The 26,637-nt window shown below is 39.7% G+C and overlaps 6 protein-coding genes across 6 annotated transcripts; all 6 read left to right on the forward strand.

Moving 5' to 3' along the window:
- Positions 1–174: 174 nt before the first annotated feature.
- Positions 175–613, forward strand: CBG00755 (the record flags this gene model as incomplete). Its single annotated transcript, XM_002635322.1, has 2 exons — positions 175–510; positions 566–613. 2 exons carry the CDS (start codon positions 175–177, stop codon positions 611–613), a joined length of 384 nt encoding a protein of 127 aa, XP_002635368.1.
- A 704-nt stretch (positions 614–1,317) lies between these two features.
- Positions 1,318–2,907, forward strand: CBG00756 (the record flags this gene model as incomplete). Its single annotated transcript, XM_002635323.1, has 3 exons — positions 1,318–1,662; positions 2,411–2,812; positions 2,860–2,907. The coding sequence occupies 3 exons, from the start codon at positions 1,318–1,320 to the stop codon at positions 2,905–2,907; spliced, it is 795 nt and encodes a 264-aa protein (XP_002635369.1).
- Positions 2,908–3,579: 672 nt separating this feature from the next.
- On the forward strand, positions 3,580–4,918 carry CBG26910 (the record flags this gene model as incomplete). Its single annotated transcript, XM_045236614.1, has 3 exons — positions 3,580–3,693; positions 3,741–4,103; positions 4,871–4,918. 3 exons carry the CDS (start codon positions 3,580–3,582, stop codon positions 4,916–4,918), a joined length of 525 nt encoding a protein of 174 aa, XP_045097956.1.
- Positions 4,919–9,063: 4,145 nt separating this feature from the next.
- CBG00757 lies at positions 9,064–9,857 on the forward strand (the record flags this gene model as incomplete). Its single annotated transcript, XM_002635324.1, has 3 exons — positions 9,064–9,225; positions 9,273–9,683; positions 9,729–9,857. 3 exons carry the CDS (start codon positions 9,064–9,066, stop codon positions 9,855–9,857), a joined length of 702 nt encoding a protein of 233 aa, XP_002635370.1.
- A 769-nt stretch (positions 9,858–10,626) lies between these two features.
- CBG00758 lies at positions 10,627–11,636 on the forward strand (the record flags this gene model as incomplete). Its single annotated transcript, XM_002635325.1, has 3 exons — positions 10,627–10,764; positions 11,117–11,533; positions 11,583–11,636. The coding sequence occupies 3 exons, from the start codon at positions 10,627–10,629 to the stop codon at positions 11,634–11,636; spliced, it is 609 nt and encodes a 202-aa protein (XP_002635371.1).
- Positions 11,637–14,064: 2,428 nt separating this feature from the next.
- Positions 14,065–26,614, forward strand: Cbr-rpm-1 (the record flags this gene model as incomplete). Its single annotated transcript, XM_045236615.1, has 12 exons — positions 14,065–14,257; positions 14,306–14,523; positions 14,837–15,270; positions 15,336–15,780; positions 15,828–15,972; positions 16,380–20,182; positions 20,235–22,271; positions 22,324–24,057; positions 24,104–24,790; positions 24,837–26,156; positions 26,191–26,336; positions 26,407–26,614. The coding sequence occupies 12 exons, from the start codon at positions 14,065–14,067 to the stop codon at positions 26,612–26,614; spliced, it is 11,370 nt and encodes a 3,789-aa protein (XP_045091655.1).
- Between the last annotated feature and the right edge of the window lie 23 nt (positions 26,615–26,637).

Consider the following 26,637-nt stretch of genomic DNA (forward strand, 5'->3'; position numbering starts at 1 on the left):
GATTGAAAATCTGCTAAAAACGTCACGAAGCAAAGTTTGACAAACTTGTTTGTAATTAGACATTTTATCTATCTCGTGAATCAGTTCTGTTCATCAACATCTTAATTTCTTCATTGTGCTTTGACCTCTGTCTATAGCCAGGCTGAAACTCTTGATTTGAATTATGACTACAATATGAGAAAGATAAACACAACCTGCACGGATTTTCTAAAATGTGCAACAAAATTCAAATGTGGAAGGACTAGAAAAGATGTGGAGGAGATTAATAAAGCGGTTACCCTTTGTGATTTTCATGCATTCCACCTGTCACCTGGCTGGCTGGATTGTGTTGAGAAACTGGACACCACTTGTGTTCGAGAATGGGACCCGTTCCCAGATCTTGAAGGAACTGAAGAGGAGAATACGGTGAAACAGAAAGAGGCTTGTAGAAACTTTTTTGGTAAAGACAACTGTATGGAAAAGGAGATGTTAGATATGTGTAGCTTGGACTTGTGGGAGGATATCAGGAAGGTAAGAGTGTTTTCATGCAAATAAGTCAGATGAAACAAAAAAAAACATTTTTCAGCACTACTTGGCAACGAACAAAGTCATCAAAGCATGCGATTTCGATTAATTTTTTGTCTAATTGGATGATAAAATCTTTGTGAATTCTAGTTCTTGATGTTTCACACAGAATGAAATTCAGGCCTTCATGGAAAAAAGTTATTATTGTCAGATTTAAAAAAGTGACACCTGAGAATTTGAAAACTTTCTCGTTTTTTGATTTACGAAAAAGCGCGGCAAAAACATAATTTCAGACTTTCGGCTCGCTCGAGTCAGTTTCCCATTTAAGTTTAGTTTTTTGCTGAAAATGGATTTTAGAGATGCTAGCGACCATTTTTATACTAAGAAATCAAAATTTTGTTCAGAAAATCCCACTAAATTCACATGAACTAATTTGTTATTTACAGTATCCGTTTTCGGAGTGATCAAAGTTTGACAAACTTCTGTACAAACACATTTCATCTGTCTCATCAATCAAGTTTTCATCACAATGTTTCTCCGCTGTGCTTTGACCTCTGTCTATAAAACATTTTGTTTCGTTTTCGATATTGACTTCCAGAATAATGACCATTATGATACTACTCGCTTTCTCTTTTATTGGACTTGTTTTTGGATACGATGCGAGTAAATGTACTTCCTCTGAACTACCCATAGCTATGAAATGTAACACTGTAAGATTCATGATATTCAGAATATGAAAGGCATTCTGTTTTTAGAAGCACAAAGAACTGAGAAGCCAAGGTGTAACTCTTGACTTGGATGATGTCAAAAAATATGACAAAGCTCAACAAAACCTGCGAGGATTTTCTAGAATGTTCGACACAATTCAAATGTGGAGGAACTACAAAAGATGTGGAGAACATTGATGAAGCAGTCTCTTATTGCCACGTTGTTGCATTCCATGTGTCACCTGGCTACCTGGATTGTATTGGTAAAGTAGACACCAAGAATTTCACATGTGTCCAAGGATGGAATCCGTTTCCAGATTTTGAAGGGACTGAAGAGGAGAAGATGAGAAAACAGAAGGAGGCTTGTAGAAACTTTTTCGGGAAAGACGGCTGCCTGGAAAAGGAGATATCCGACATGTGTAGCGTGGAGTTATGGAAGGATTTCAGGAAGGTAAGAGAGTAGAACCTGTAATAGAAGGGCCCCCACACTATACAAGATATCAAAATGTGTGAAGTGACAAAACATTCCTATTTTTATGATGGACAATTTATCAGTTGACAACGTTCTTATAACTTCGAAAGAGACCGAGAAAAATTGGCTCAATGTTAAAATTTCGAAGCCCTTCTATTACAGTTTTATGATATCAACGTTTTTAACACTACTTGGCACTAAACAAAATCATCGAAGCATGCGATTTTGATTAATTTTTACTAATTCGAAATTGGATAATAAAATCTTTGCCTTTTCAAGTTCTTAATTTTTCTCACAAAACAGATTTTCATGGTTTTGAAATGTTACGCAAATCTTATCGCCTTGCCATATCTCCTCATGGCAAGACTGTTTTTTTCAGGTCATCAATCTCTTCTTCTCTGTTTTCGGTTCCTCACGTCATCTGTTTGTGAACCAAAGTGTCTCTGTATCATTTCTTCCCTTCAGTTTCCTTCCTACTTTGTGGTTTTCCTTCGAATTAGTTTTTCATGTTCCTCAACATCAGTTCATTTTTTCTTGACGTTTTTTAATCGATTGTTCCAGACATGAGTAATTTTTACCAACTATCCATCACTTTGATTTTTCTCACAATTGCTACAAATGGAACCAACCAGCTGCCAGGATGTTCGCCGAAAGTTTTGGCGCCCCAGGTTTCGAAATGCATGAAGGTAGCTACTATTCAAGTTTTTTCAAGTTTCATATCTTGCAGATTCTCAAACATCTCGTGGAGCTTGTCTCCAGTACCCCTGATTATAAGAAAATTGGGAATGACGTCATAAAAGACTGCAATGCATTCAGAGAGTGCTCAACAATTGTGAAGTGTGTGAACAATGCATCGTTTGAGAATATCATTGAAATGTTGTACAATAATTGCGATGCTGCCGAGTACTTTATCAAAGACTTCCCGAAGTGTGACGATAAGCTGGAGGGATTGAATTCCACGTGTCTAGAGGAGTGGAACCCTTTCAAAGATACTCCGATCAATGAAACATTTGTAGAACTTCCAGATGAACAAAAAGTATTTTGTGAAGACTATTACGGAAAAGATGATTGTGTTAAGAATCATATTGTTGAGACTTGTGGAGAAAAAGAATTTGAGATTTTCCACAAAGTAAGTTTTTAATATTAAGAGGATTAGGCGAGATTTTCATATTTCAGCACCAGAAAAATGTTGTGAAAATCGTGGGTGATTGCCGATTGGAATAATTAAACCTTTTTCAGTTAAAGGAACATCTATATATTTTTTAATGTTAATTAGCGTCCCATTCCACACAATAAATGATTCATTTTTGAGATGATATCATTATCGACATAAAACGCTAAGACTTACAGTACATATGAGCCAAACTTCATTTAAAAATATCCATTTTAGTGGAATTTCCTAGTTTTGGAGCCCGCCCAAACCGTCAACTTTGAGCTCAATTGATTCGATTCCTGTGAAAGATATAAACAATTTGCATCAATTGACAAGTTTTTGATATCTTTTACAGGAATCGAGATAATTGAGCTCAAAGTTGACTATACGGGCGGGGTTCTATTAGAGAAAATATTCAGAGATTTTCTGTTTGGTCTGAAAATGTGAGAAGTAATGAACCCTTACAACTTTCTTTTTTTCAAATTGTTGTTCTTTGTTCTACTCTCTGTTATGTCGAATCCCTGTTCTCAGGGTGACCAATTTCTTATCAAATGATATTTTTAATTAGCCTCTTCTCCTCACATCACCAACCGAGGCCAACCTCTTTTATCATCTTAATTTTTTTTTGTTGTTGTTACGTATCGATATATCATTCAACAGTCTTCCAAAGATTTGGTTATATTCTCTCTGACGTCCTCATTGGAGTTCTATCTTTATTTTTAGTACTTGCAAAGCTGTCGAAAATGATGTACTTTCTCCGAATCACGTTTCTCTCGATAATCTCTATTTATGCCGTTCTTGGAGTTGACGAACTGAATTGTATTCCAGCTGTTCGAGGGAATGGACACTGTGTCGGTGTAAGTTAGTATTTATACTCATTGTCGGGTAACCTGGGTGTTTTCAGGTATTCCGAGGCGCCGAAAAGAACATTCTCCCGATTAACCTATCTGTACCTGAAAACATTGACAAATTCGAGAAGAATTGCGAGGAATTCAAAAAATGCTCTACCGAAATGAAATGTGGTATTTCGAAGAATCTCGCCAACACCATTGACCTAATCAATGTATTCTGCGAGGGTTCACTATGCATTGCAAAAATGGAGCAAAGAAATTCTACATGTTTTCGAGAAGTGAAAGCTCCACAGTTTCGCGCTACAGACAAAGAAGCTATCAAAATTAGTTGTAAAAACATATTTGATAAATACAGCTGCATGGAGAAAGAGGTTACCGAAGTATGTGGTGCACATAATTGGGAACGGTTCAAGAAGGTAAGATGAACATACAGTGGCGAACGTTAGTGAGTAACTTTGCTCAAACTTGTCCAATCATTGAAAACTTTTATGTTAAATGTAAATGAATTTCCGGAAAAACGTTATATAAATGTTTTGAAACTCAATCGAGTTTAGCTATAACTCGGCTCAAAATAGTTCAAATTCTTTTAAATTTTGAGAAAATGTGTGTCTTTAATTGTTCTACAATATACATACAAAACTTTGTGTTTTGGGAACAATTTTTTTTGCTTGTTTGTTTTACCCGTCTTTGGTACACAAAAAATCTAAACTACATAAATTTTTGTATGTATATTGTAGAGAAATTAAAAACACACATTCTCTAAAAATTTGAGCAAATTTGGATCATTTTGAGCCGAGTTATAGTCAAACTCCTTAACCATACCTTTTATGCTCCAGTGAACACAACTCAAGAGCAAGTGTTCCAAACCGCTTCAAAATTTTTTCTGTATATGTTTGATCTACATCAACCATGTTTCATTACAAAGCCAATCTGTAAAGAAAATTCTGACGGAAAATATTTTCTTTCTTCTGAAGTCATCGTCACGTCTGTGAAGATTCAGAAGACACAAAAATCGATTGAGTTTCACAAAATTTATATAACGTTTTATTGGAAATTAAGCTACATTAAAAAAAAGTTTTCGATTATTATACAAGTTTGAACAAAGTTATGAACAAAGGTATAAAGTGACACTCACCAATGTTCCCCACTGTATATGTTATTAACTGTTTTATGAACATTTCAGACATTGTTGGCCACGAACGAATTAAAAGGAACATGCCAACTTGATTGAGATGCTCTAACAAGCTCTCTGAAACTAGTTATTCCCACTCTTCGTGCTTATGCTTCTCAACCACACCTTCATCTGTGAAAAAGATCCATAAATTTTTCAAATTATCCGAATGTGAATGGGTAAAAATTATGTCTAAGTTAAGATTTTTCGATTTTTTCAAGTTTTGCCACTGTTTTAATGAAAATTTCGTACTTTGCGCTTGTTTCCATAAAAATACTTCAAAAAAGTTCATTTTAGGTCGTTTTTTCCATGAACAACACTGTTTTTGCTGTTGTAACTGTGTAATTTCATTTTATTAAGCTAATATTTGATTAATTTAGGCTTAGGAACAAAAGAATTATAGAAAAATGTATAAAAAATGACATTAACTGAAAATTTCAAAAAATGATGAAAAATTTTCAAAGCACTAAATTTTAGTGGAAACAACCACAAAACTTGAAAAAAGCTGGAAATCTTAACTTGGGTATAATTTTTTATTTTGTGCCCCCCCCCCCTTTTAACTTGGGCCCCCCTTTTCTCATGGGCCCCCCTTTTCTCATGGGCCTCCCCCTTGTCATAAAGAGCCGAATTTTTTTCGTAGATCTAGAATTCATGTTTTTTTGTCGGATTCGTTGTTTTTTTTTGAGAATTCGCGAGAATTAAGACTACATTTGAAGAAAGCACCACGGCTATAAAAATTGTGGGTATGATGCACATGTGAGAAAAGATCTGATCCAGTGAACACAAAAAAATTTATGTCAAAAACTCAAACGAGGATTCGGTGTGATTGTTGTTATGTTCAAGGAACTTTTTTTAAAAATTAGTTCGAAATGCGGTCTAGCATTCTGAACATGACTTTCTAGGCCACAGTTGTTGGTTTTCCGGAAATAGTCTAACATGCACTTGATCTGTTTTCTAGGCCATGTTCATGGTGGCCGAACTTTCGCTATATGAGTTTTAAGGTCGCCACATTTTGTCGTCTAAAAATGGCTTGATTTCAACTGGTGTGTTTTCTAGGCGATTTTAACATGGCAGTCTGACAACGATCATTGTTCAGTAGTATTTTTAAAAACAATCTATCTATTTTCTGCCAATTTATTTTAGAAGGTATTATGGTAGTGAATCATCATCTTGTTTTTGCTTCATCCAACGATATCAACAGCCAAACCTGCAAAGTATGCGGCTTGTATCACGATAACGGCTTGTATCACGAGGTTTCCATAACAACTTAATGAACTTTAGTTTCAACAACATCGAGTGGAAAGAAATCTGCAAGATTAGCTGATATTAAATTAATTCGCTATACGAAACTTGTTGAGCCAGTTCTTGGAAATGTCGCACTTTCCGCAGGAACGGCTTAAACAAATGAAGAAAGTTCATGGAAGTGGCGACACATGGCTTGCACTTTAAGTCATGTGAAAAAAGATTTCAGCCGGAAGGGTGGCTCACGGAGAAAACCCTCTAATCTTAACCAGTTGAACTTTTGTTAGAGATGTGTCTCGGTTTGGAATTGATGAGAATTTGCAAAACTTTAAAACATCATAATTTTTAGGTATGAAGAAAAATTATAGGGCACGCTCTCCCACAGAACAATTCCGAACTGCAAATTAATTTTTGATCTACAGAAAAAAAGTTTGGCGCGATCACAATTGCAGGTCTAAAACCATAATTTCGGAATTTTTTATCTGATTTTGTGGAGTTCCAAGATGACTCAAATTATTCTTAAAAAATTAATTAGTGGTTATAGATTCATGTATGGTTTTTTTCCGGAAGAAAAAATGTCAAAAATGGTCATTTTTGAAAGTTTTTTACAGAAAAAATCTATCTCCTCTTTCAGTTTTTGACATTTCTAGGAGTTCTATATCTCAAAAAAAAACCGCAATTACTTTCTCTACATTTTCTATATAGATGAATTTTTAAATTGTCTGATGAAACTTTTTTTATAATTCAAAAAACAACTCAAAAATGCTATTTTGTGCAATTTCATGAGGTTTTTTAATTATAAAAAAAAGTTTTATCAGACAATTTAAAAATTCATCCATAAAAATGTAGAGAAAACAATTGCGGTTTTTTGAGCTATAGAACTGCTAGAAATGTCAAAAACTGAAAGAGGAGATAGATTTTTTCTGTAAAAAACTTTCAAAAATGACCATTTTTGACATTTTTTCTTCCGGAAAACGACCATACATGAATCTATAACCACTAATTAATTTTTAAAGAATTATTTGAATCATCTTGGAACTCCACAAAATCAGATAAAAAATTCTGAAATTATGGTTTTAGACCTGCAATTGTGATCGCGCCAAACTTTTTTTTCTGTAGATCAAAAATTAATTTGCAGTTCGGAATTGTTCTGTGAGAGAGCGTGTAGGGTACAATCATATCGTTAGATACCGTAAAACCTCTAATAGAAGGGTTGCTAACATTTTACTTTGAGCCAATTTGTCTGGGTTCCCGTCAAAGATATAAAAAAGTCGTCAACTAATAAATTGTTTGTCATAATATCAAAAGGGTTTTATGAGTTGACTCTTTTCTGATACCTTGACCAAAAAAAATTATCTTGAACTTAACAGAGGGGAGGGGGTGCCCTTCTATAAAAAGTCTTGCGGTTTCTGGGTATACCTGTATTCTGAGATCTGGGTGATCCTGCCAAATTCGAGAATATCAGGACTCCGTTCCTTGTATACAGCCTATCAACGCTTTCGACTTATCATCCGAATTTTCATGATCTCTATTACCCAAGACCTGCTTGTAGCTTGAACCTCGATAGTCCAAGAAGTACCGTCAGCAACTTGGAATGTTCGAAAATTATTTTCCCTCAAATTTCTCTCTCCAAAAACATGAGAGTAGTGTTCCATTTTCTTGATATATGCTATGTTATATCTCTTTATTAATTCAATGAGAGCTCTTTTTCTTATTTTTTTCTGCAAATCTTTTTCTGTTCATAACAAATTCTGTTTTTCGAATACATTCTCAACTAGAACGTCACTAACCACTCATATTGGATTTTCGGAGGCTACGATAGCTATAAAACGAAGATTGTGTGTGTCTCATACCAAGTCACGATTTTTTTTAAATCCCGTTCAGAAGTCCAGGAAATATTAGACTCTTAAATATCACCAGCAGCCGACTGAGACGTCGGCGCCAGTGTGTGGGACGGCGGAAGAAAGGATACACGGATTAGTTGCGAGATTGTCCATGAGAGCAGTTCTTGTTCAGCGTTCCATCAGATGTGGGATGTGTTGGTGTGCAGATTGTTTGATCTCGAAATTTGGAAAGAAAATTTTATTGACAGATTTTTTGATGTGTCAGAAGGCGTCTGAAGAGAAAACTTGCAAACCGTGAATGAAGTCCAGAGATCAATTATTTACTTTTTTGGAGTTTCTGTGCAATAATACTTTTTCAGATTCGTTAATGAAACTCTTTCAAGATGTCTAAACGTATTCAACTGATAAAATATTTATCATAACGTCGAAAATATTTCATCAGTTGGTCACTGTTTGATATCTTACATTGGAACCGAGATATTTGGGCTCAAATGTGATGGTTTGAGTGGTTACGGTAACTCATGATGTCCGCAAATACAATACAAATGCTCTGATACAAGCCCACCCGATACTTTTGATATCAACTATCTCGGTTCCAATAAGAAATAGCAAGAAATGTTCAATTAATAAATTGTTCATCATAATCATACCAATAGTTTATCAGTTGACAGATTTTAGATATCTCTCATCGAAACCGGGATAATTGAGCTCAAAGTTCAAGTATACGGTGCGCTTCTATCAGAGTTTTTTTCGGCAAAAAACTTCTCTCATTACTCCTGTTCTTCTTGAAAAAATAACATCTACCCTACACCACTAATTAGAAGTTTCTGATCTCTTGAACACCCATTGAAAACAAAAACACCTCATTAGACACCTGACATGAATCTTGTTATCGATACCTCTGCATAAAATCTAATCATTTTTGAGACGAGCAGTCTCCACCTCCTTTTAGTTCCATTTTTGCTTTCCTCACGTGCTTACAACGCTCCTCCTCTTTTTTTGGCTCCGCCCAATCAACACTTTTGGCTCCGCCCAATCAACACCCTTTTCAGTTGGATCATTCTTCATAATTTCTCCAGTTAGCTATCTTGAAATACTGAAAATTATTTTAGGGTAGCTATGAAACTGCTGCTGAGCCTTTTGATTGGCTCGGTCGCTGCCATCGGGCTCGATTACGACAACATCCTTCTCGAGTCGTCTCCTGGAGTCAACATGTTCCGGGAGTACAAGCCACGATGTACCAAACGACATGAGATGTACATCGATATGACTTGTATCCAGGTTAGTTATAGGGGTTGAGTTTACTGTAATTCTTTTTTTGCTTTCAGATGTTCGGGAACTTTTCTATGGAGATCAAGAAAACTGCTAAGACCATGGACCCATTCATTGCGTTTGAGCACAAAAAGACCTGCAAAGACATCAAGCGATGTTTCTTTCCTCTCTCGTGCTCTCCAATCGACTACGTCAAAAAAGCCGCTCACACTCTCCAGCTCTACTGCGGACTATACAACTACAGAGCCTCCGATTTCTTCGCTTGTGGAACCAAGTTGACTTTGGCAAAGTCCCAGTGCCATCACAACTGGGATCCATACCCATCTGCTCTGGAGAAGGAGGAGAATCCAGCGAGAAAAGCTGCACTGGTCAAGCAGTCCTGCGACAATATCTTCGGAGAGGACAACTGCATGGAACACGATGTCACCGTTGTCTGTGGAGAGAAGAAGTGGATCGATTTGAGAGATGTAAGCTGATGAAAAGCAAAATTTTTAGAACTTTTCTATTTTCAGCGTCTCATCGAGCTCAACCCGGTCATGAACAACTGCTCCTTGGACAACAACCCGGTATTCCAGGCCATACCTACAACCACCGAGAAGCCATGGCTCCACGATTTGGGGGATCCGTTCGCAGATGAATAATTTCTTCTCTCTTTCTCTCTGATCTCTTCACTGATTTGATATCTCCAGTCTGTATTGTCTCTAACTAAAAACAAGTGATACCGTGATAAACTTCCTGCTCGAATAAAGATCTAATATTTATAATGAGAATCTTGAAAAGAAAATGGTGTGAAAAGCGAAAACAACTCTACTAATTATCATGACTGGTCGCTGTCTGGTCATGCTCTCAAGGGAGAGCAGTTGGCGTGGAGTTTGATAAACAAGAACAAGAGATAGAAGAGTGGATATATCAAGTTTTCACACAGAAAAGTTGTTGGTTTTTGCACGATTGAGATGTTTCAAACTGATCGTGTAATTGTTTTATTTCGAAAGAGCATGATTCCAAATTCCTACCTATAAATTTCGTGGTCGAAAATTTTCCATAACTTCCTTTTTGAGAAAATTTGTTTCTGAAATTGGTCCCGCCTTTTTTAAAAAGTTTTTTTTTTTTGAAAAATCAGAAAATCAAATTCTCATCAAGTTTGGTTTTTTTTTGTTTTGCTGCTATTCGTTGTCCAAGAAAAAGAAACAACTGTGAATGCTCTATCAGAAGCTCGCCATCTACCAGAAGCTCGCCAGAGCTCGCACTTTGAGCTCAATTATCTCGGTTAACTCAGGGCTTTCTCAGGAATGAACATAATTGTCTCAAGGTTGAAAGTTAAAGGATCCTTTAATACAGATTCTAATTATTGTTCATCTAGTCATTTTTCTTTTCTGAAATTTCACAATGTACACTTTTAAAGTTTACAGAATGACTTTCTGGATAATCACTATTTTTGTCATCGCCATTTCATCGTCCACATCCCATGGAGCAAGTCTTGCCACGGAGGAAAGCAAGGATCACAACTGCACTCTCGGAGATGGTCTGAAAGCTATATCTTGTGTTTTTGTGAGTTTTTTTTTGTGAATCCTTTATATTGGACCAATGTCCAAAGGTACATAAAAAAGAACATCTACCGTAAAACATGTATTAGAAGGACCCGTCCTTCTATTTTTCCGAAGTACCTCCAGAGGGTCCTTCTGTTAAAGGTGTCACTTTAATACAAGTTTTACGGTAGTTCTTAGAGTACTTTGGTTCCAGGGGCACATGCGGTTTTGTGGCATAAGATTTTTGTTCGAAATTATGAGCTCAACTTAGCCATAAACCCCAAGATCCCATGTACTCTTTGAACCAATGTACCATTTCCCGATGTATCCTTGGATCCTGAGTCTTTTTTTAACAGATTCAACCAATTTTTCAGAAAATGCAAGATTTCTTGGAGAAGGTTGAAGACCTGAACCTTGACAATAAAGCAGAAACCGCAAATTTCAAAAGTTCGTGTGACTCTCTCCGAGAATGTTTCACTTCTCTTGACTGTAAAACTTCGTCAACTGATCAGGAAACTTCCGATATCTCAGGCATGATCAAAACGTATTGTGATACTATTGTCTACATCTCCACTGATTTTGTGGAGTGTAGTGATAAACTGGAAGACAAGTCGTCTCAATGTTTCGAGGACTGGGACCCTTTCCCAGAAGATGTTTCAAAAGAAACGGATCCGGTCAAAAAAAAGGAGAAGAGAAAATTGGCGTGCAAGAATTTCTTCGGGAAGGACAACTGTTTGAAACACGAAATTACCACTATGTGTAGTGAGGAAGAGTGGAAAGGATTCAAAAATGTGAGAGTTTTTAAAATCAATTTTTGATTCTAAAATTCTGAGTTTTCAGCATTTCATCTCACTGAGCAATATGACAAGGCAATGTGATTTTCATGAACTCTGACAACTGTGACAGTGAAGGATACCAATCCCCGCATCGATAAAACTATGAAAGATTCTAAATATATTTTCTCAAAATCCTTCTTTTTTTTTCGTCATAATCCTCGATAAAAACGGAAAATTTCTAATCCAACGCGTCGCCTTTGAATGATCATATCCCATTCATCTCCTTCATGCCCCCGTCTTCCCCCATGAAATCGTAATACACATATGCATAAAATAATGAGCTGTATGCAAAGAAAATACATCTGTGAGAAATAACAAATGACCAACCATCGTTTTTTTTTCTCAGAAAAAACTATATAAGCAAATTAATTAATAAGGTGTTTTCTGTTAATTAAAACAAAATATGAAAAAATGAAATCAGCAGACAGTAACCACATAAATCTGATTTCAAACTGAAAAAAAAACGAAAATCTCCCAGGCTCAGAAGGGGGGAAAACCAGCTTATTTTGTAAAAACTGCCAAGTTTGAGCTCAATTATCTCGGCTCCTATGAGAGATATCAAAAATGTGTCAATTGATAAAACATTGTTGATTTTATGATAAACAATTTATCAATTGACAACTTTTCATATCTTTCCCAGGAACCGAGATAAATTGGCTGAAAGGTAAAAGTTAGGGATCCCACCCATTACAGTTACAAATTCGACTTTATCCAGCTGACTTGGCACAAAATTTCTTGTTTCTTGGCACAAAAACATCTGGAAAGTAAGTTTGTGCATCTTAGACAAGAGCTGGGCATGTGATAAGGCAATATGATGATACAATTTTTCGAGAAAAATACCACTTTAGCAACTGGTATAGAATTACCGGGAGTGGATGTAGCAGAAAGGCCCCCAGCTTTTAACTTTCAATTTATCTCGGTTCCTATGAGATTTATAAAAGATATGTCAACTGATAAAATACTGGTGATATTATAATAAAAATGTTGTCAGTTGACACAATTTTAATATCTTGCATAGGAATTGAGATGTTTGAGCTCAAAGTTGAAAGTGTGAGGGCCCTTCTATCACGGGTATCTGATTGTGAGAACTAAACAATTCTCTCGAAGGTACATATACCAGAAAATATTCATTCATTATAGGTAAAAACCATATTTTTCCGGTTTATTGAAACAGTATACAAGTTTCATAAATAATGACAAAGTTTGTTTTTTTTCCCTCCGTTTCAGCCGGGCTCAATAAAAGTTGAGATGTCGAACACTTGTTTATATAAACTATCACCGGAGCGTTCCCAAACCTACATTATAATCCGATTATCCGATTTCCTGTTTATTTATTCCTACCTCCTCTGGCCACCCCGGTGGTACCACCCATCCTAGACCCTATCTCATTTCAAATCTCTGGGACCCAAACCCCATTTTCGAGGCTCTCCTATCCTTTGCCCCTCATCTCCGCTTTTCGACACTTCTCACATAGAAGACACCCCCAGACGGGAAGAAAAACGGGGGGAGCTCCTTCTACATACACTCCGTCGTCTTCTCTTGTCCATCTAGGGACACCCGTCCTTCTTCTTTCCACTCTGCGTCTCTTCAACCACGCATCACTATTTTCGATACGTCTGACCGGCTGTCCATTACAGGACAGCAGGCTGTCTCTAATGGATTCTCCACTCTCTCCGATGCTTTTCCATCTGCGTCTGCTTCTCTCTCGCTTCTCCGTCTCCCTTTCTCGTTCTTGTGCCCCCTTACAACAAAACGGGCGTATACCCTTTTGCGGGGACCCTCTTCGTCTCTTGTACATCTCTCCTTGGCTTTGCTTTTTGCAGACGGAAAGAAAAGCAGGAAATTCGATTTCCTGAAATCCGTTTTTTGCTTGAATTTTTGAATTAGGATACTGTCTAATGATGGTCGTTTTGTTCCGAAAGAGATAGAAAGACACACGTGATTTGTGTTGGTGAACGGGGGAAAAAAAGAAAGAAGAAAGAACTGTTAGTAGTGTCAATAGTGCGTTTGACTCTCCTTTTGTTTGGGGTGGATTTGTAAGTCAAATGAATTATTAGTTTAAATTCAAATTTGAAATTCCAGCTTCAATATTTTTCTTCCTAATTTTTTTGTTTAGATTTTCTCTGAACATCTCTTCCCTCTCCAGTTCCATAGTTCTAAATGGGAAACCCATAAAACCCATTTTCTCGTTTTTTTTTTGGTTTTCCCTACTCTACTACTACATAATTGTTCTCCAGTAATATCCCTAGTTTTTTCTCTATACAACTCCCGCGTTCTTTTTCCTTTGAGTCTGAATTTTGAGCCTGTGGCTTGAAGCTTACACCCTGAAACCTATAGCCTGAAGCTCAAAGCCTGAGGCTTAAAGCCTAAAGCATAATACTTCAAGCCCATAACCTCAACCCTGAAACCTTCGATACTGAACCTTAATTCTTGCAGAGTATCAATGGCGTGAATCAACAACAAAAAAGTTCTTCAATTAACCCAAAATGTCGTATTTCCTGCGAGAAATCAATGGGGACCGAGTGTGCTCGGCGAGCACACAACTTGCATCAACTATTCCAGAAGACCGGAAAAGTGCAAGAAGACTACGGAAATTACTGTACAAGTGCGCAGAGAACACGTGCAAGACAGATATCTTAAAAGTTCCGGCTCACTGTGGGAAGACAGAAACTGATGATGGTGGGGAAAAATGACCTAGCTGAAATTGGAATTTTTAAAAAATTTCAGACAAATCGCCGTCAGATCCTCAACAACAAGTTAATTTTCATGATATTCTTAACTCGAAATTAGTGGTCGGACCTCCGTCGCCATTTGCATTGGTCGCCATCGCAAAGTCGATTTTAGCACGATTCGGGAATCCAGAAGAAGCTTCGGAACGAGAGGATCGAGTGGAGGAAGAAGCAGGAACGAGTAGAGGAGATGAAGAAGGGAAACAGTATAAAAATGTGAGTATTTGAATTTTAAAAAAAAATTTAAAAATCTGAAAAATGAAAACGATTCTTAACAGATTTTCGGCCCCACACTGTCAAGTCATTTTACTGGGCTCTTTTGCAAGATATCAAAAATGTGTCAATTGAAAAATGTTTGTGATATTATGATAAACATTTTATCTGTTGACAACTTTTTTATATCTTTGATGGGTACCGAGATAAATTGGCTCGAAGTTGAAAGTTAGGGGACCCATATCTTTTTTTTAAGGGTTTTCTAAATTTATCGATATTCTAAAAAGGGATTTTTCAAAAACTTTTCAATTTCCAGACTGACCAACTAGTCGGAGCTAGTCTCACATGTATCTTCGAGGTTCTGGAACAGCTGAGTCGTCGAGACGCAGAACTCTGTGTTCAAGCTCTCGAATCTCTGCTATCTCTCATCCAATCTATGCCTATAGAAGGTCTTCAATCTGAAAACAAACTTTCCATGTCAGCAATGATCACAGTGCTCCGATCGCTTCGAGAAGATGGATGCCCATCTGTCAGTTCAAAAGCTACGTCTTGTTTGGTAGCGCTTGCAGTGGCATGTGGGGAGCCGGAATATCTGAGCAGCACAATCCGTTCGTTGTTTTGCATGAAGAAAAATCTTCGGATGAGTGCGGATTCCACCTATGATATGATACAGATTCCAGAGAATTTGAGACGATTATTATTGAAAGTGAGGAGGAAAGCGCTTGGAGGGGATAATCACTCAAACTCACCGTAAGTTTTTGTATCTATTTTGAGAAGCCCAGCAGTGTTAACAAAACTGATCTTGAGATTTTCAGACCCAACTGGTCCTTGATAGATGTTCACGACCACTCAGTTGCTAGCAGTTTTAGCTTACCATCTCTTCCGGATAGCTCTCCATGCTCAGATACTCCAGATGACGATAATCGGATCCATAGCTCAATGGCATGTGATGGAACATTTCTGTACATCCTGAACTACGTGGGACTTTATAAATTAGGAACTGGTTTAAACGAGACAATAGCCGGAAAGTTATATGCTGCAAATCAAGGGTTGAAGTCTTCGAAAAATGTACAAATGTATTTGTGTAATGGGTCATTGTATCTGCGAAGAAACTATTCATCTTGTATTTCTGTGATTGATACGGATTCGTTGCTGGATATTGGAGAGGTGATATTACCGCCAACTTGTGTTCAGCATGCACTATTTACGGATGGAACTTATTTCTATAGCGCTACGCTTATAGCGAATTCCACATTATCGGTAACAGTTTTCAAGTTCGATTAAATTATTATTTTTCGGAATTCCAGACAATACAACTCAACGATTCCTTTTCTCCTTCCAATGAGCCATCATCCAGAAAAAGTCATCGTTTAACTGATGTCAAATTCACACCGTACGGCGACATCCAGAGTCCTCACCAACTTCCAGAATACTTACCAGCCAATTTACATCGTAAGTCGAAACGGATGTTTGTAAGCCGACCTTCGCGGGCGCGGTCATAGTTTCTTTTAGAAACAATTTTTTAACGAAATGATAGAACTCGACGAGTACTATACAAGGATAATATTTGAAAATGTTTATCTCGTCTATAGACAAATTTCTGGTCAAAATAAACCGAAAAAACAAGCCCGGTCCGATACGGCACGTCATGACTCAGCCACTGTATGGCTTATAACATTGTTCATAGACAAGCCACCGTAATACAAACAATATCATTTTGTAGTACTCGTTGAGTTCTATCATATCTATTTTAGTTGGTCTGAAAATATGGTTCATGAAAGAAGCAGTGGCCCGACAAAGTACCCAGTTTACAATATGTCGAAACGTAGCATTATTTCTTTATCCTTACTGTTTTCCAGCTCAAACCGTTGATCTTCACATCACTCGAGAAATCGCATTCATTCAAGCAAGATCTGGAAAAGTATACTATGCTGGAAATGGAACTCGATTTGGGCTATTTGAAACTGGCAACAATTGGATGGAGCTGTGCCTTCCCGAACCCATTGTCCAGATTTCCGTTGGAATTGACACAATCATGTTTCGTTCTGGCGCGGGACATGGGTGGATTGCTACCGTCGACGATAAGAAGAGGAATGGAAGACTCAGAAGATTAGTTCCATCTAATAGGAGGAAAATTGTGCATGTCTGCGCATCTGGCAATGTACATGGCTATGTGACAGAAAATGGAAAAGTGTTCCTGGGAGGTCTTCACACCATGAGAATCAACGTCTCCAACTCGATGCTCTGCGGTATGGATAATGTTATGGTTGCTTCCGTGTCCCTCGGAAAGTCTCACGGAGTGGCTGTTACTCGAAACGGTCATCTGTTCACTTGGGGCCTGAACAATATGAACCAATGTGGAAGAACGGAATCTACCTCAACTACATCATCCCCAAGACACTCTGCTCGGCAGGAAATTCAAATCTGCCCTATTGGAGAACACACGTGGCTCAATGACACTCCCACTATATGCGCTCAATGTGGACTTTGCTCGGCAAGAGGTGTGGCATGCGGAAGAGTAGCTCGAATGAAAGGAACCATGTGTCATTGTGGAGCTGGAGAGTCGACATGCGTTCGATGTGGACTTTGCAGACCATGCGGGGAGATCACAGAACCCGCACAACCTGGTAGATCACAGCATGTTCAGTTTAGTTCAGCAATTGTGCAGAAAAACACACTGTTTCCTGCGCGTCTAATTCTAAGTAAAGGACCACACGACGTCAAGATTTCTAGTGTCAGCTGCGGAAACTTTCATACTGTACTCCTTGCATCGGATCGTCGGGTTTTCACATTTGGATCGAATTGTCATGGGCAACTAGGAGTTGGAGATACTCTGAGCAAAAACTCACCTCAACAAGTCAACTTGCCTGCTGATGTTGTCATTGTCCAAGTTGCTGCTGGAGCCAATCATACGGTATTGAGAGCTAATGATGGAAGTGTCTACACTTTCGGAGCGTTTGGAAAGGGACAGTTAGCAAGACCAGCTGGTGAGAAAGCGGGATGGAATGCTATTCCGGAGAAAGTACCTGGATATGGTCCTGGCTCAAATGCATTTGCTGGATGGATTGGCGCAGAAGGAGACTCGACTATCATTCACAGTCATACTGCTCTTCTTTCATCTGATAACATTCTCAAAGCTCAAATTGTTGCTAACAAAACCAATATTTTTATTTTCCCACGAGAAGTTGGAAAAGATTATATTGTGATAAGGAGGAAACTTAACTTATTTGAACATCATGCAAGCGACTATAAGTGTTGGTACACCTCCTGGGCAACAGATCCAAAACATGACATGCTCTGGTACTACAATTCAGCTGAAATGGAAATCAAAGGATATGACATCTTCAAGAAAACTGAAAAGCCTGTCGAAGAAGCATTTGATTCGTTAACCTATCTTGCCGGAACAGAATTTGCAGTTCAAGTGTATGATAGTCCAGCGTATGCAACATCAATGAGCCTTGGGATGCAACTTCTATCAGCTACATTCTCAGCAAATGTGATCAACCTTTCGGAATTTTGGAAGGAGAAAAACGGAGATAAAGATCAAGATCAAGAACGAACCGCTATGGATGGCTACTCTGTTGCAAACCGTTTCGATGGTACTGGTGGTGGATGGGGCTATTCTGCTCATTCCGTGGAAGCAATACAATTCAAAGTGTCTAAAGAGATTCGGCTGGTTGGTGTTGGATTGTATGGTGGCAGAGGAGAGTATATTTCAAAACTAAAATTGTATCGACAAATCGGAAACGAAGCTGACGAGCTGTACGTTGAGCAAATCACTGAAACCGATGAGACTATGTACGATTGTGGAGCACACGAGACTGCGACTCTTCTTTTCTCTCAGCCAATTGTGATTCAACCAAACCATTGGCATGTGGTTAGTGCGAAGATCAGTGGACCTTCTTCGGATTGTGGAGCCAATGGAAAACATCATGTGGAATGCGATGGAGTCACTTTCCAGTTCCGGAATTCTGTAGTCTCCAATAATGGAACGGATGTCAATGTTGGACAGATCCCAGAGCTTTACTATCAAGTCGTCGGTGGATCAGAGAATCGAGATGATGGAGATAACAACAAACAACTCTCGATTAGTCGGGAAATGTCAAATTTATTCTCACCAATGGCTCTGAAAAATGTAACAGCTGATGGAATTGAGAATCTTCTTATGCTTTTGGAGTGGTCGTTTAGACGAATTCAAGTGGAGAATCAAGGACAAGAAAGTGCCGAGAAGCAGTGGGAACAGGAGAGAGCAGGATTCGTGGCTCTTTTGTCGATGAAGTTGATATCCAGATTTGTGAAAACCGTGTACAAGGAGAAGGGACATCAAGATGAACCTGGAATCGCGTTTGCCAATAAACTGGTACATTTACACTCCATGCTTCTCGATTTTTTCGATTCCACGGATATCACTGACTACCAGAACCGACCGTTGATCAATAAGGAAAACAGAGACAATAAGGAGGAGAAGATTGTCGACGAAGGATATACCTTAATGCAATGCGTATCTGAAGCCGTAAGGTTGTTCGTATCCTTGTCTCATTGTTTCATGGGGTCCAGGAATCTGGTTAACGCTCATTTGTTAGCTGTGATGAACGAACGAAAGCTGATCCTAACCTCTGCCGTTATTGGGAGTCTGTCTAAAATCGATAGATTCGCTCACCAACTTCTCAGCACCACCTACAACAGTGATCGGTTTCCAATGCTATCATCATTGCTTTTGAAACATTTCAACTGTGAGAAGGAGACTCTGGCGACGCTGACATCCTTCCCGAATATTCTTCGATTCCTTTATGATCAAGCTTTTATGGTGAACACCTATGAGAACACTGCTGGTTTATCCGAAAAGATTTTGGTCAAGGTTTCTAGAGAATTAGCTATCCCTGCAGATGATGGTATGATGGGACCTGTCGTGCATCAGACGTCGTCAAGATTCCGACGACGTAGTGCTCAGCCAACGTGGGATATGTCTGATGGATGTTCGGATGCCGTTGCGTTCCGTGTGGACTCTGAAGGTGTGAAGCTCCATGGATTTGGAATTTATTTGCCACTGGAGACCGATAGAAGAAACTTCACAGGAGAAATCATGATGTTGTCTCCAGATGCATCGGAAAAGTGGACATGTCTCCTGAGAGTCACCGCTGAGATGGCTGCTGATGAGAAAGAAGTCGGAATTGTTCGCTTCCCAGAATACGTTCTTCTATCACCCGGAGTCACCTATGCCGTCAAAGTGAGTATGATGAAAAACGCAAAAACGTTCTGCGGAGAGGGCGGAGTCACTCAAGTCCAACTTCTCAATGGAGCACGTTTGTTCTTCTCTGGATGCTCAATGAGTCAGAATGGAACAACAGTACAAAGAGGACAGCTTCCGTTTCTAATGTATTCGATAGTAGATCAATCGACTTCGATTCAAATCAAACAAGAAACCATTTATGACACATTTGCTCTACTATTGAGATTGATGGCCAACAAAATTGGAGCGGCGATTTCAAATCTTGGAACACCACACGGAGGAACACTACCAGCATGTTGTCAGCATTTGGTGTCTCATATCAGTCCACATGTTATGGTCTTCATGGAAAGATTCCCAGATAAATCATTGGAATTAATGTCCACTATGGAGCAGTTGATTCCAATGGTTTCAAATTTGAATGTTGTGGAGAAGGTGAGCTACCCTCTGTCAAAACTTTTACAAAAAGTTTTCTTTTTTTTTTCAGAAATCCCACTCCTTTGACTCTGATGATAGTGGATGTGAGACTCCATGCTCTGGAATCGTCACAACCGTAGTGGAAAGTCAACATCCTTACAAGCCCAACACATCCAATTCAGTTGTGGTTCATTTCGATGAGGCCGATTATGTATGTGTCAGGTTTTCACCAGATTGTCAAACAGCCCAGTACGATGATCAGCTTACCATCTATCTGAAGATCGACGAGCATTCTTATATGCCAGTGGAGCGATGTTATGGAACAGAGTGGCCGAATTATCCAATGATACTTCCCGGGAACTGTCTTCTTTTCGTTCTTGATGCCTCATCTGCTGTGGAAGGAGCAACTTCGGATCAGATGTTTGGGTATCATGTTACTGTAACTGGCTACCTGGTTGGATACAGTAATACCACTCTGCGATTAGAACAAGATCTAGTCTGGTTGTCAGCGAACGCTTGTCGAATTATGACACAACTTCCAATCAATCCGAACAACATTGAGCATTTGAGCACAGCGGAAGATGATACGAGACACTTGTTTGAAAAGCATGGAAGTCTTTTGAAAAAAGGATTGAGCTTGAGTCATTCTCCAACTCTCAGCGAGCTATGCAGCAAAGGTCAACCTCCACCAGCTCAGTCACCGGATCTTCAGTTTCTTCGAGAATTTCTTTCCGGCCACACTTCAACATCAGCTGGTTTTTTGGCTAAATGGTTGCCAACTGGACCAGTTGTAGATCCGTCGAAATGTCAATTGTCTTTATCTCATGATGACTTGATTGTCGGAAAATCGGTAACTCTGAAACTGTCATGTAGAGATCAATACGATCGAGAAGTCGATTGTCCAAAACTTCAAGTCGAAGCCAATGCATCCCTTGGACATAAGAATCCAAATTCTACTATCACTCCGAATCTGATTCTTGGAAATCTTCCATCGTCTCTTCTGATTCATCAAAATCCATTCCAGCCCATCATCGTGAATCACACACGGTATATGAGCATCGCTGCAATGCCAGCCTATGCCAATTACTCTGTGGAAGAGATTCGATTGGGATTCATGATCGAGGACTTGATCAAAGATCGAATCCCACTGAAATCTTCTGACGCTTCTGTATTTTCTGGATCCTGGACACCTACAACCGCAGGGAGATATAGAATTGAATGCAAAGTGGATGGATTTGATATCTCTCATACTTACACAGTGGAAGTGACGGATAGAGTACGTGGAAGAGGAGAAGATGTGAAGCCGTGTAGCAGTCGTCGTGGAGCTCAAATGACTGTGGCTAGAACGGTTTCGATTCCATTTTCTAGTGATTTTTCTGGAATTAGAATGAGGCTTGGGACCACTCTAGCATCAACAGCGATTGGAGTTATTCCACGTGGCGCTTTGGTAGAATTCATAGAAGAAATCGAGAATGACGATGGGAAATGGATAAGACTAACTGACGAAACTGCTATTCTGTATGGCTGTAATCCTGGAATCGGTCAAGTATGGTGTCTCGCTTATCACAAGCCTCTTCAAAGGGAATTGATTCCACTTTCGAATGACAAGGAACGCGAGAAAGCTGTTAAACTGAGAAGGAAAGCAATTGAAAAAGAATCCAGTGGGAGCAAACATCACAGCGTATCCATAGATGCCAAAGAAACTTACATTCTCTCACCTAATGATGTTCTTCAAGTATATTCCGCTCCTGCTCCTCACTCAATGATAGACGGCGAGAAGATTAGGGGTCCCTGTGATTTGATGAGTAGTGGATGGATGGCTAATCGACATGGAGTCTGGATAAAGCTCACCGGAGTCGACAAGTATGTCCTGCAGAACAATGATCCGTCATCTGAGACATCGTTGAGTTTTTCAACAAATGGAAATGATGAAGAAGACTTGGAAAGGCTTGTGGAACGGAAGAAGACAAGACTGCCAAACGCGCTGACTCCTTCTGTGGCGGATTGCATCAGGGCAGTATTTGCAGCATTTGTTTGGCATGAACATTTGGTGAAAGATCTTATGGCAGCTGCAGCATACTTGAGATTCCATCAGAATCTGCATAACGTAAGTCTTGTCTTTTGTATTTTATTAAGGAGTCTAAATGTTTGAATTTCAGATCTGGCAGTCCTGTCAGCTCCCATCCTGCACGAACGCGCCTGCAGCTCTCCAACCAATCGTCAAAATCTGGAGGGAGATTTGTGAAGTTGTGGAGACCAGCGTTGAGCAACATCTCATCATGCCTCCTGTTTCCAACAAAGCCATGAACACTGAATCGGTGAAAGCGCCATCTACAGGTGGAGGAGGATGTGAGCTTTGTGATGCCAACATTACCGTACCCCTCACCGTCCATCTTCGAATGGCTCATCCGGGATGTGGAGGAGATTGTCTGGGTTATGGATACAACTCGAGTGGAAAATTCACAACTGGATGGTCTGGAGAATGTGGAGCTGGTGGTCGCGGTCAATCTCCGTGGTACCTCTTGTGCAACAATTGTCGATCGCAATATCTTCGAAAAACTCCAGCTGGGCATCATCAAGAACGAACAAGAAGGTGGAGAGAGTTTAGGTTTTCCACGTCAGCATCGGATGCTAGACCAGAAGTCATAATCCGGCACAATGCATTGTTCTTGTTAGACCTGAATAGTCGATTACAGACAGAATCCAATGTAAGTTCTTCGAGTTTGCTCTGTATAAGTTTTCAAAATTATTGTTTTCAGAATTCCTCTGCTGCAACCTCTGGCTGGACCATCAACCTCTTCCCAACGCATCTGAGTACGCCTTCAACAATGCCAAGAAGTCAACACAGACGTCTAGATGTCCCACAAACTCACTCTGTCCATCAGACCTCTTACATGAAACTTGGATACTCTTCGGATCCCGGACCAAAGGTCAACGTCATAATGTCACCTCCAGAACAAGGATTGGATCAAGCAGCTTCGTTGAACCATCGTCCTGCAATCGCGATGGAACCTGCCGAAGTTCTTCAATCTCCATCTGCTGCTCTCCGTACTTTGTTCTCCAACACCAATCCTTCCACATCCGCTCTTCTGAAGCGTCCTGTTCTAGCATTCTGTGTCGAGCATCATGACTTGAAAAGGATCAGAGCGGCTTGTGTACAGTCTGTAAGACGTGCTGTCTCCTTTTCTCATGCTTTCCGTGTCTGGAATTGGCTTCTCCGGATGGTGTCTTGTGAATACAGTGTATCGGATATCATTCTACAGTATCTCACCACGCTGACTTCCTATAACCGCCTAGCTGAATACATGTTCTCCGCGAAGAAAAACTCCAACGTGCTTCCTCATCCATGGAGATTATGTTTCCTAGCAGGACCCATTGCCGCTGATATGGTTACTCAACTTCATGCGTTCCTGCATACCGTATCTATAATTCTGCAGTCGGCGGATGTGGATGGGAGACTAAAGTCGTTATGCTTCAAGTCATGGACTCTTCAACTGACCGCGCAAGAGCAGGATTTTCTGATCCTCACATGCAATATTCTTGGAACAGTTGGAGGCATTCTATCGGATACATCGATTATGGATTCGGATAGTCGGTTTGTGAGGGAGATGAAAGACATCACAAAGTTCGCGGAAATCACGGCTAGCAGTCGACAGGCCATGGTAATTTGTTTGACTGATGAAAGTGGAGAAACGTTTTGGGAAAGTGGAGATGAGGACAAAAATCGTGCTCGTTCTCTATCCATCCAACTCGATGAGGCTGCTCATGGAGAAATCCTGTCACTTTATATCGACAACGCTCGTGACGATGCCTACCGTATCACTGCCATTGCTTTCAAGGCCATTCTGGAAGATGGTAGACGGAAAGATCTGACAAATCTGAATTTGGATCCTGTAAGTCCATATTTTCAGATCTTACTTTTGATGAATAAACTTTCAGACATATTCTGGCTGGGTGAAATGCTGCATCAAGGATATTCATCACATCCAGGTTCAATTCAAAGGTCCCAGCCAAGCATCCCGTATCCGACAGCTTTTGATTCTGGGGTACCCTGCCAAAATATCCGGATCCCCTCGAATGGTCCCCTCAACTTCCCATCATTTGTTTTTCAATGACACTCAACGTGACGCCTTTGCACTTTTCCAAGCAATATCTTCTCAAGCTTTTTGTGGAGAACTATCCGAGGATGACACTTTGAGAGAACGAGTTATCGATTTACTCTTTAGTAGAGTGCAACTGTATCCACTTCAAAACTACGTTTACAACCAAGTGGTCCAGGCAATGGAGAAGGAGGTCGAGTTGCTTTGTGACAAATCCAAAAGAAATTATTCCTACTGCTGTGGTTTGATGAGTCTTCTGGTTAGAATTTGTGATTCAAGAGGGAATATGGATAGTTTTGGACAACGTAACTCCGTGTTGACATCTATCACTCAGCTGTTGATTTTCTCTCCGCTGGTTGTTCAAAGGCAATGCTTGAACTCTTTGGAATGCATTTTCGCATCATTCACACCGATCAATGTAGAAGTTCCAAAGATCATCAGAAATTTGTTAGTTGTGGTTGGAAAAGTGATTCAACTGCAAGTCAGAGACAAAGCAGCTCATACAGTGGTGACAGTACATCTATGTGTAAGTTTAATATTCCAAGTTCTTTATTCTAAACCTTGATTTTCAGTCATCAGTCCTGAATGCCCCTCAAAACTGGAGAGTTGACAAATCAATCGATATGGACATCGGAAGACAGACCGCACTTCTTGTCGAGAACCTTTGTAATGGAACCTACACTCCAGAATGGTCCACGGCTACCAGATGTGAACTAGCCAACTGCCTTCTCAGCCTGATACAAATGCCGGAATCTGTGTCTTACTCAGAAACACTCTCTAACGGAGGAAAAAGCAAGGCTGTAGCTGTTGTAGGATCCAAACGCTTCTGGACAGCAATTTCTGCATTGGCTCTTATTAAGAACAAGTCATGGTTAGAGCTCTCGGAAAGATGGAAGGCTGCACAAGATGAAGAAGATGAGGAGCCTGTATCGTTGTGCGAGAACCATGATGATGGGCATACCGTTGCTCAAGTTTTCTGTGTGGATTGTGACGTGGCACTTTGTAAAGAGTGTTTTACGGTCATGCATTTGCACAAGAAGAACCGAAACCATGGAGTCAAAAACTTGGTTCAAGCCAGCGCTCAACATGATATCAATATCCATCAAGGCTGTGCTAGGATGAAGTTTTTGAATTTCTTGATCCTTTTCCACGGTGAAGCTCTGAACGGTATGGTCGAAGTAGCTGCTGACACTCTCTTCCCAACTTCAACGACTTCTATCCAACCAGCAATGCAAGATTCTGCATCCTACCTTGGTGCTCAACCAATGACGTGCCGATTCTGTGGAAACCACGTGTCAATTACGGAACAAAATCTGGATGGAACTTGTACCCACGAGGATTGTGTGAACTATGCAAAAACGGCTTGTCAAGTAATGCACAATTGTAACCACTTCTGCGGAGGGATTCGAAATGAGGAAGACTGTCTTCCATGTCTGACTTGTAAAAAATCGGAAGCCACTCAGGATGGAGATGATTTATGTGTCATCTGCTTCACGGAACGACTCGGAGCAGCTCCATGTATCAGTCTTGGTTGTGGACACATCTTCCATTATCACTGTGTCCGAGCAATTTTGGAAAGAAGATGGAATGGTCCCAGAATTGTTTTCCGTTTTATGCAGTGCCCACTTTGCTTAAAAATAATGGATCATCAAGGCCTTCAAGACCTTATCGAACCTTTAAAAGTGATTCGTCAGGAAGTAGTTTATAAAGCAAAAATGCGTCTGGAATACGATGGTCTTCTCTCAACACCAGCTCTTACTGATCCCAGAAGTGAATGTTACAACCAACCTGAGGAATTCGCTCTGGATAGGTACATGTACGTCCTGTGTCATAAATGCAAAAAGGCCTATTTTGGAGGAGAAAGTCGATGTCAAGCGGTAAGTCTTGAAGATGTAAAGGAGGTTCAAAATAACTAGATGGTTTCAGGCTTTGGACAGTTCTCAATTCAATCCAGAAGAATTATTGTGTGGTGGATGCTCGGATACCAGTGGTGTTCAAGTTTGTCCTCGGCATGGCGTCGAGTACTTGGAGTACAAGTGTCGGTTCTGTTGCTCGATTGCGGTTTACTTCTGGTGGGTGCCAGAAAGAGCAGCTTTTTATCAATTATCGATTCGACCATCATCATCTAAACAATGGTTTCAGTTTTGGTACAACTCATTTCTGTGCTCCATGCCACGACGATTTCCAACGACTCATGTCTCTTCCGAAAAATCTGCTTCCCTCATGTCCAGTTGGTCCCAAATCAACTCCAATGGAAGAACAAACGTGCCCTCTCAAAATGAACCATCCTCCGACTGGTGAAGAATTCGCGATGGGTTGTGGGATTTGTAGAAATCTTAGTACTTTTTAACTTGTACTTTATAACTTGTAGAA

The sequence above is a fragment of the Caenorhabditis briggsae genome (assembly GCF_000004555.2).
Source record: "Caenorhabditis briggsae complete genome, chrV, whole genome shotgun sequence".
NCBI classification, from domain to species: domain Eukaryota; kingdom Metazoa; phylum Nematoda; class Chromadorea; order Rhabditida; family Rhabditidae; genus Caenorhabditis; species Caenorhabditis briggsae.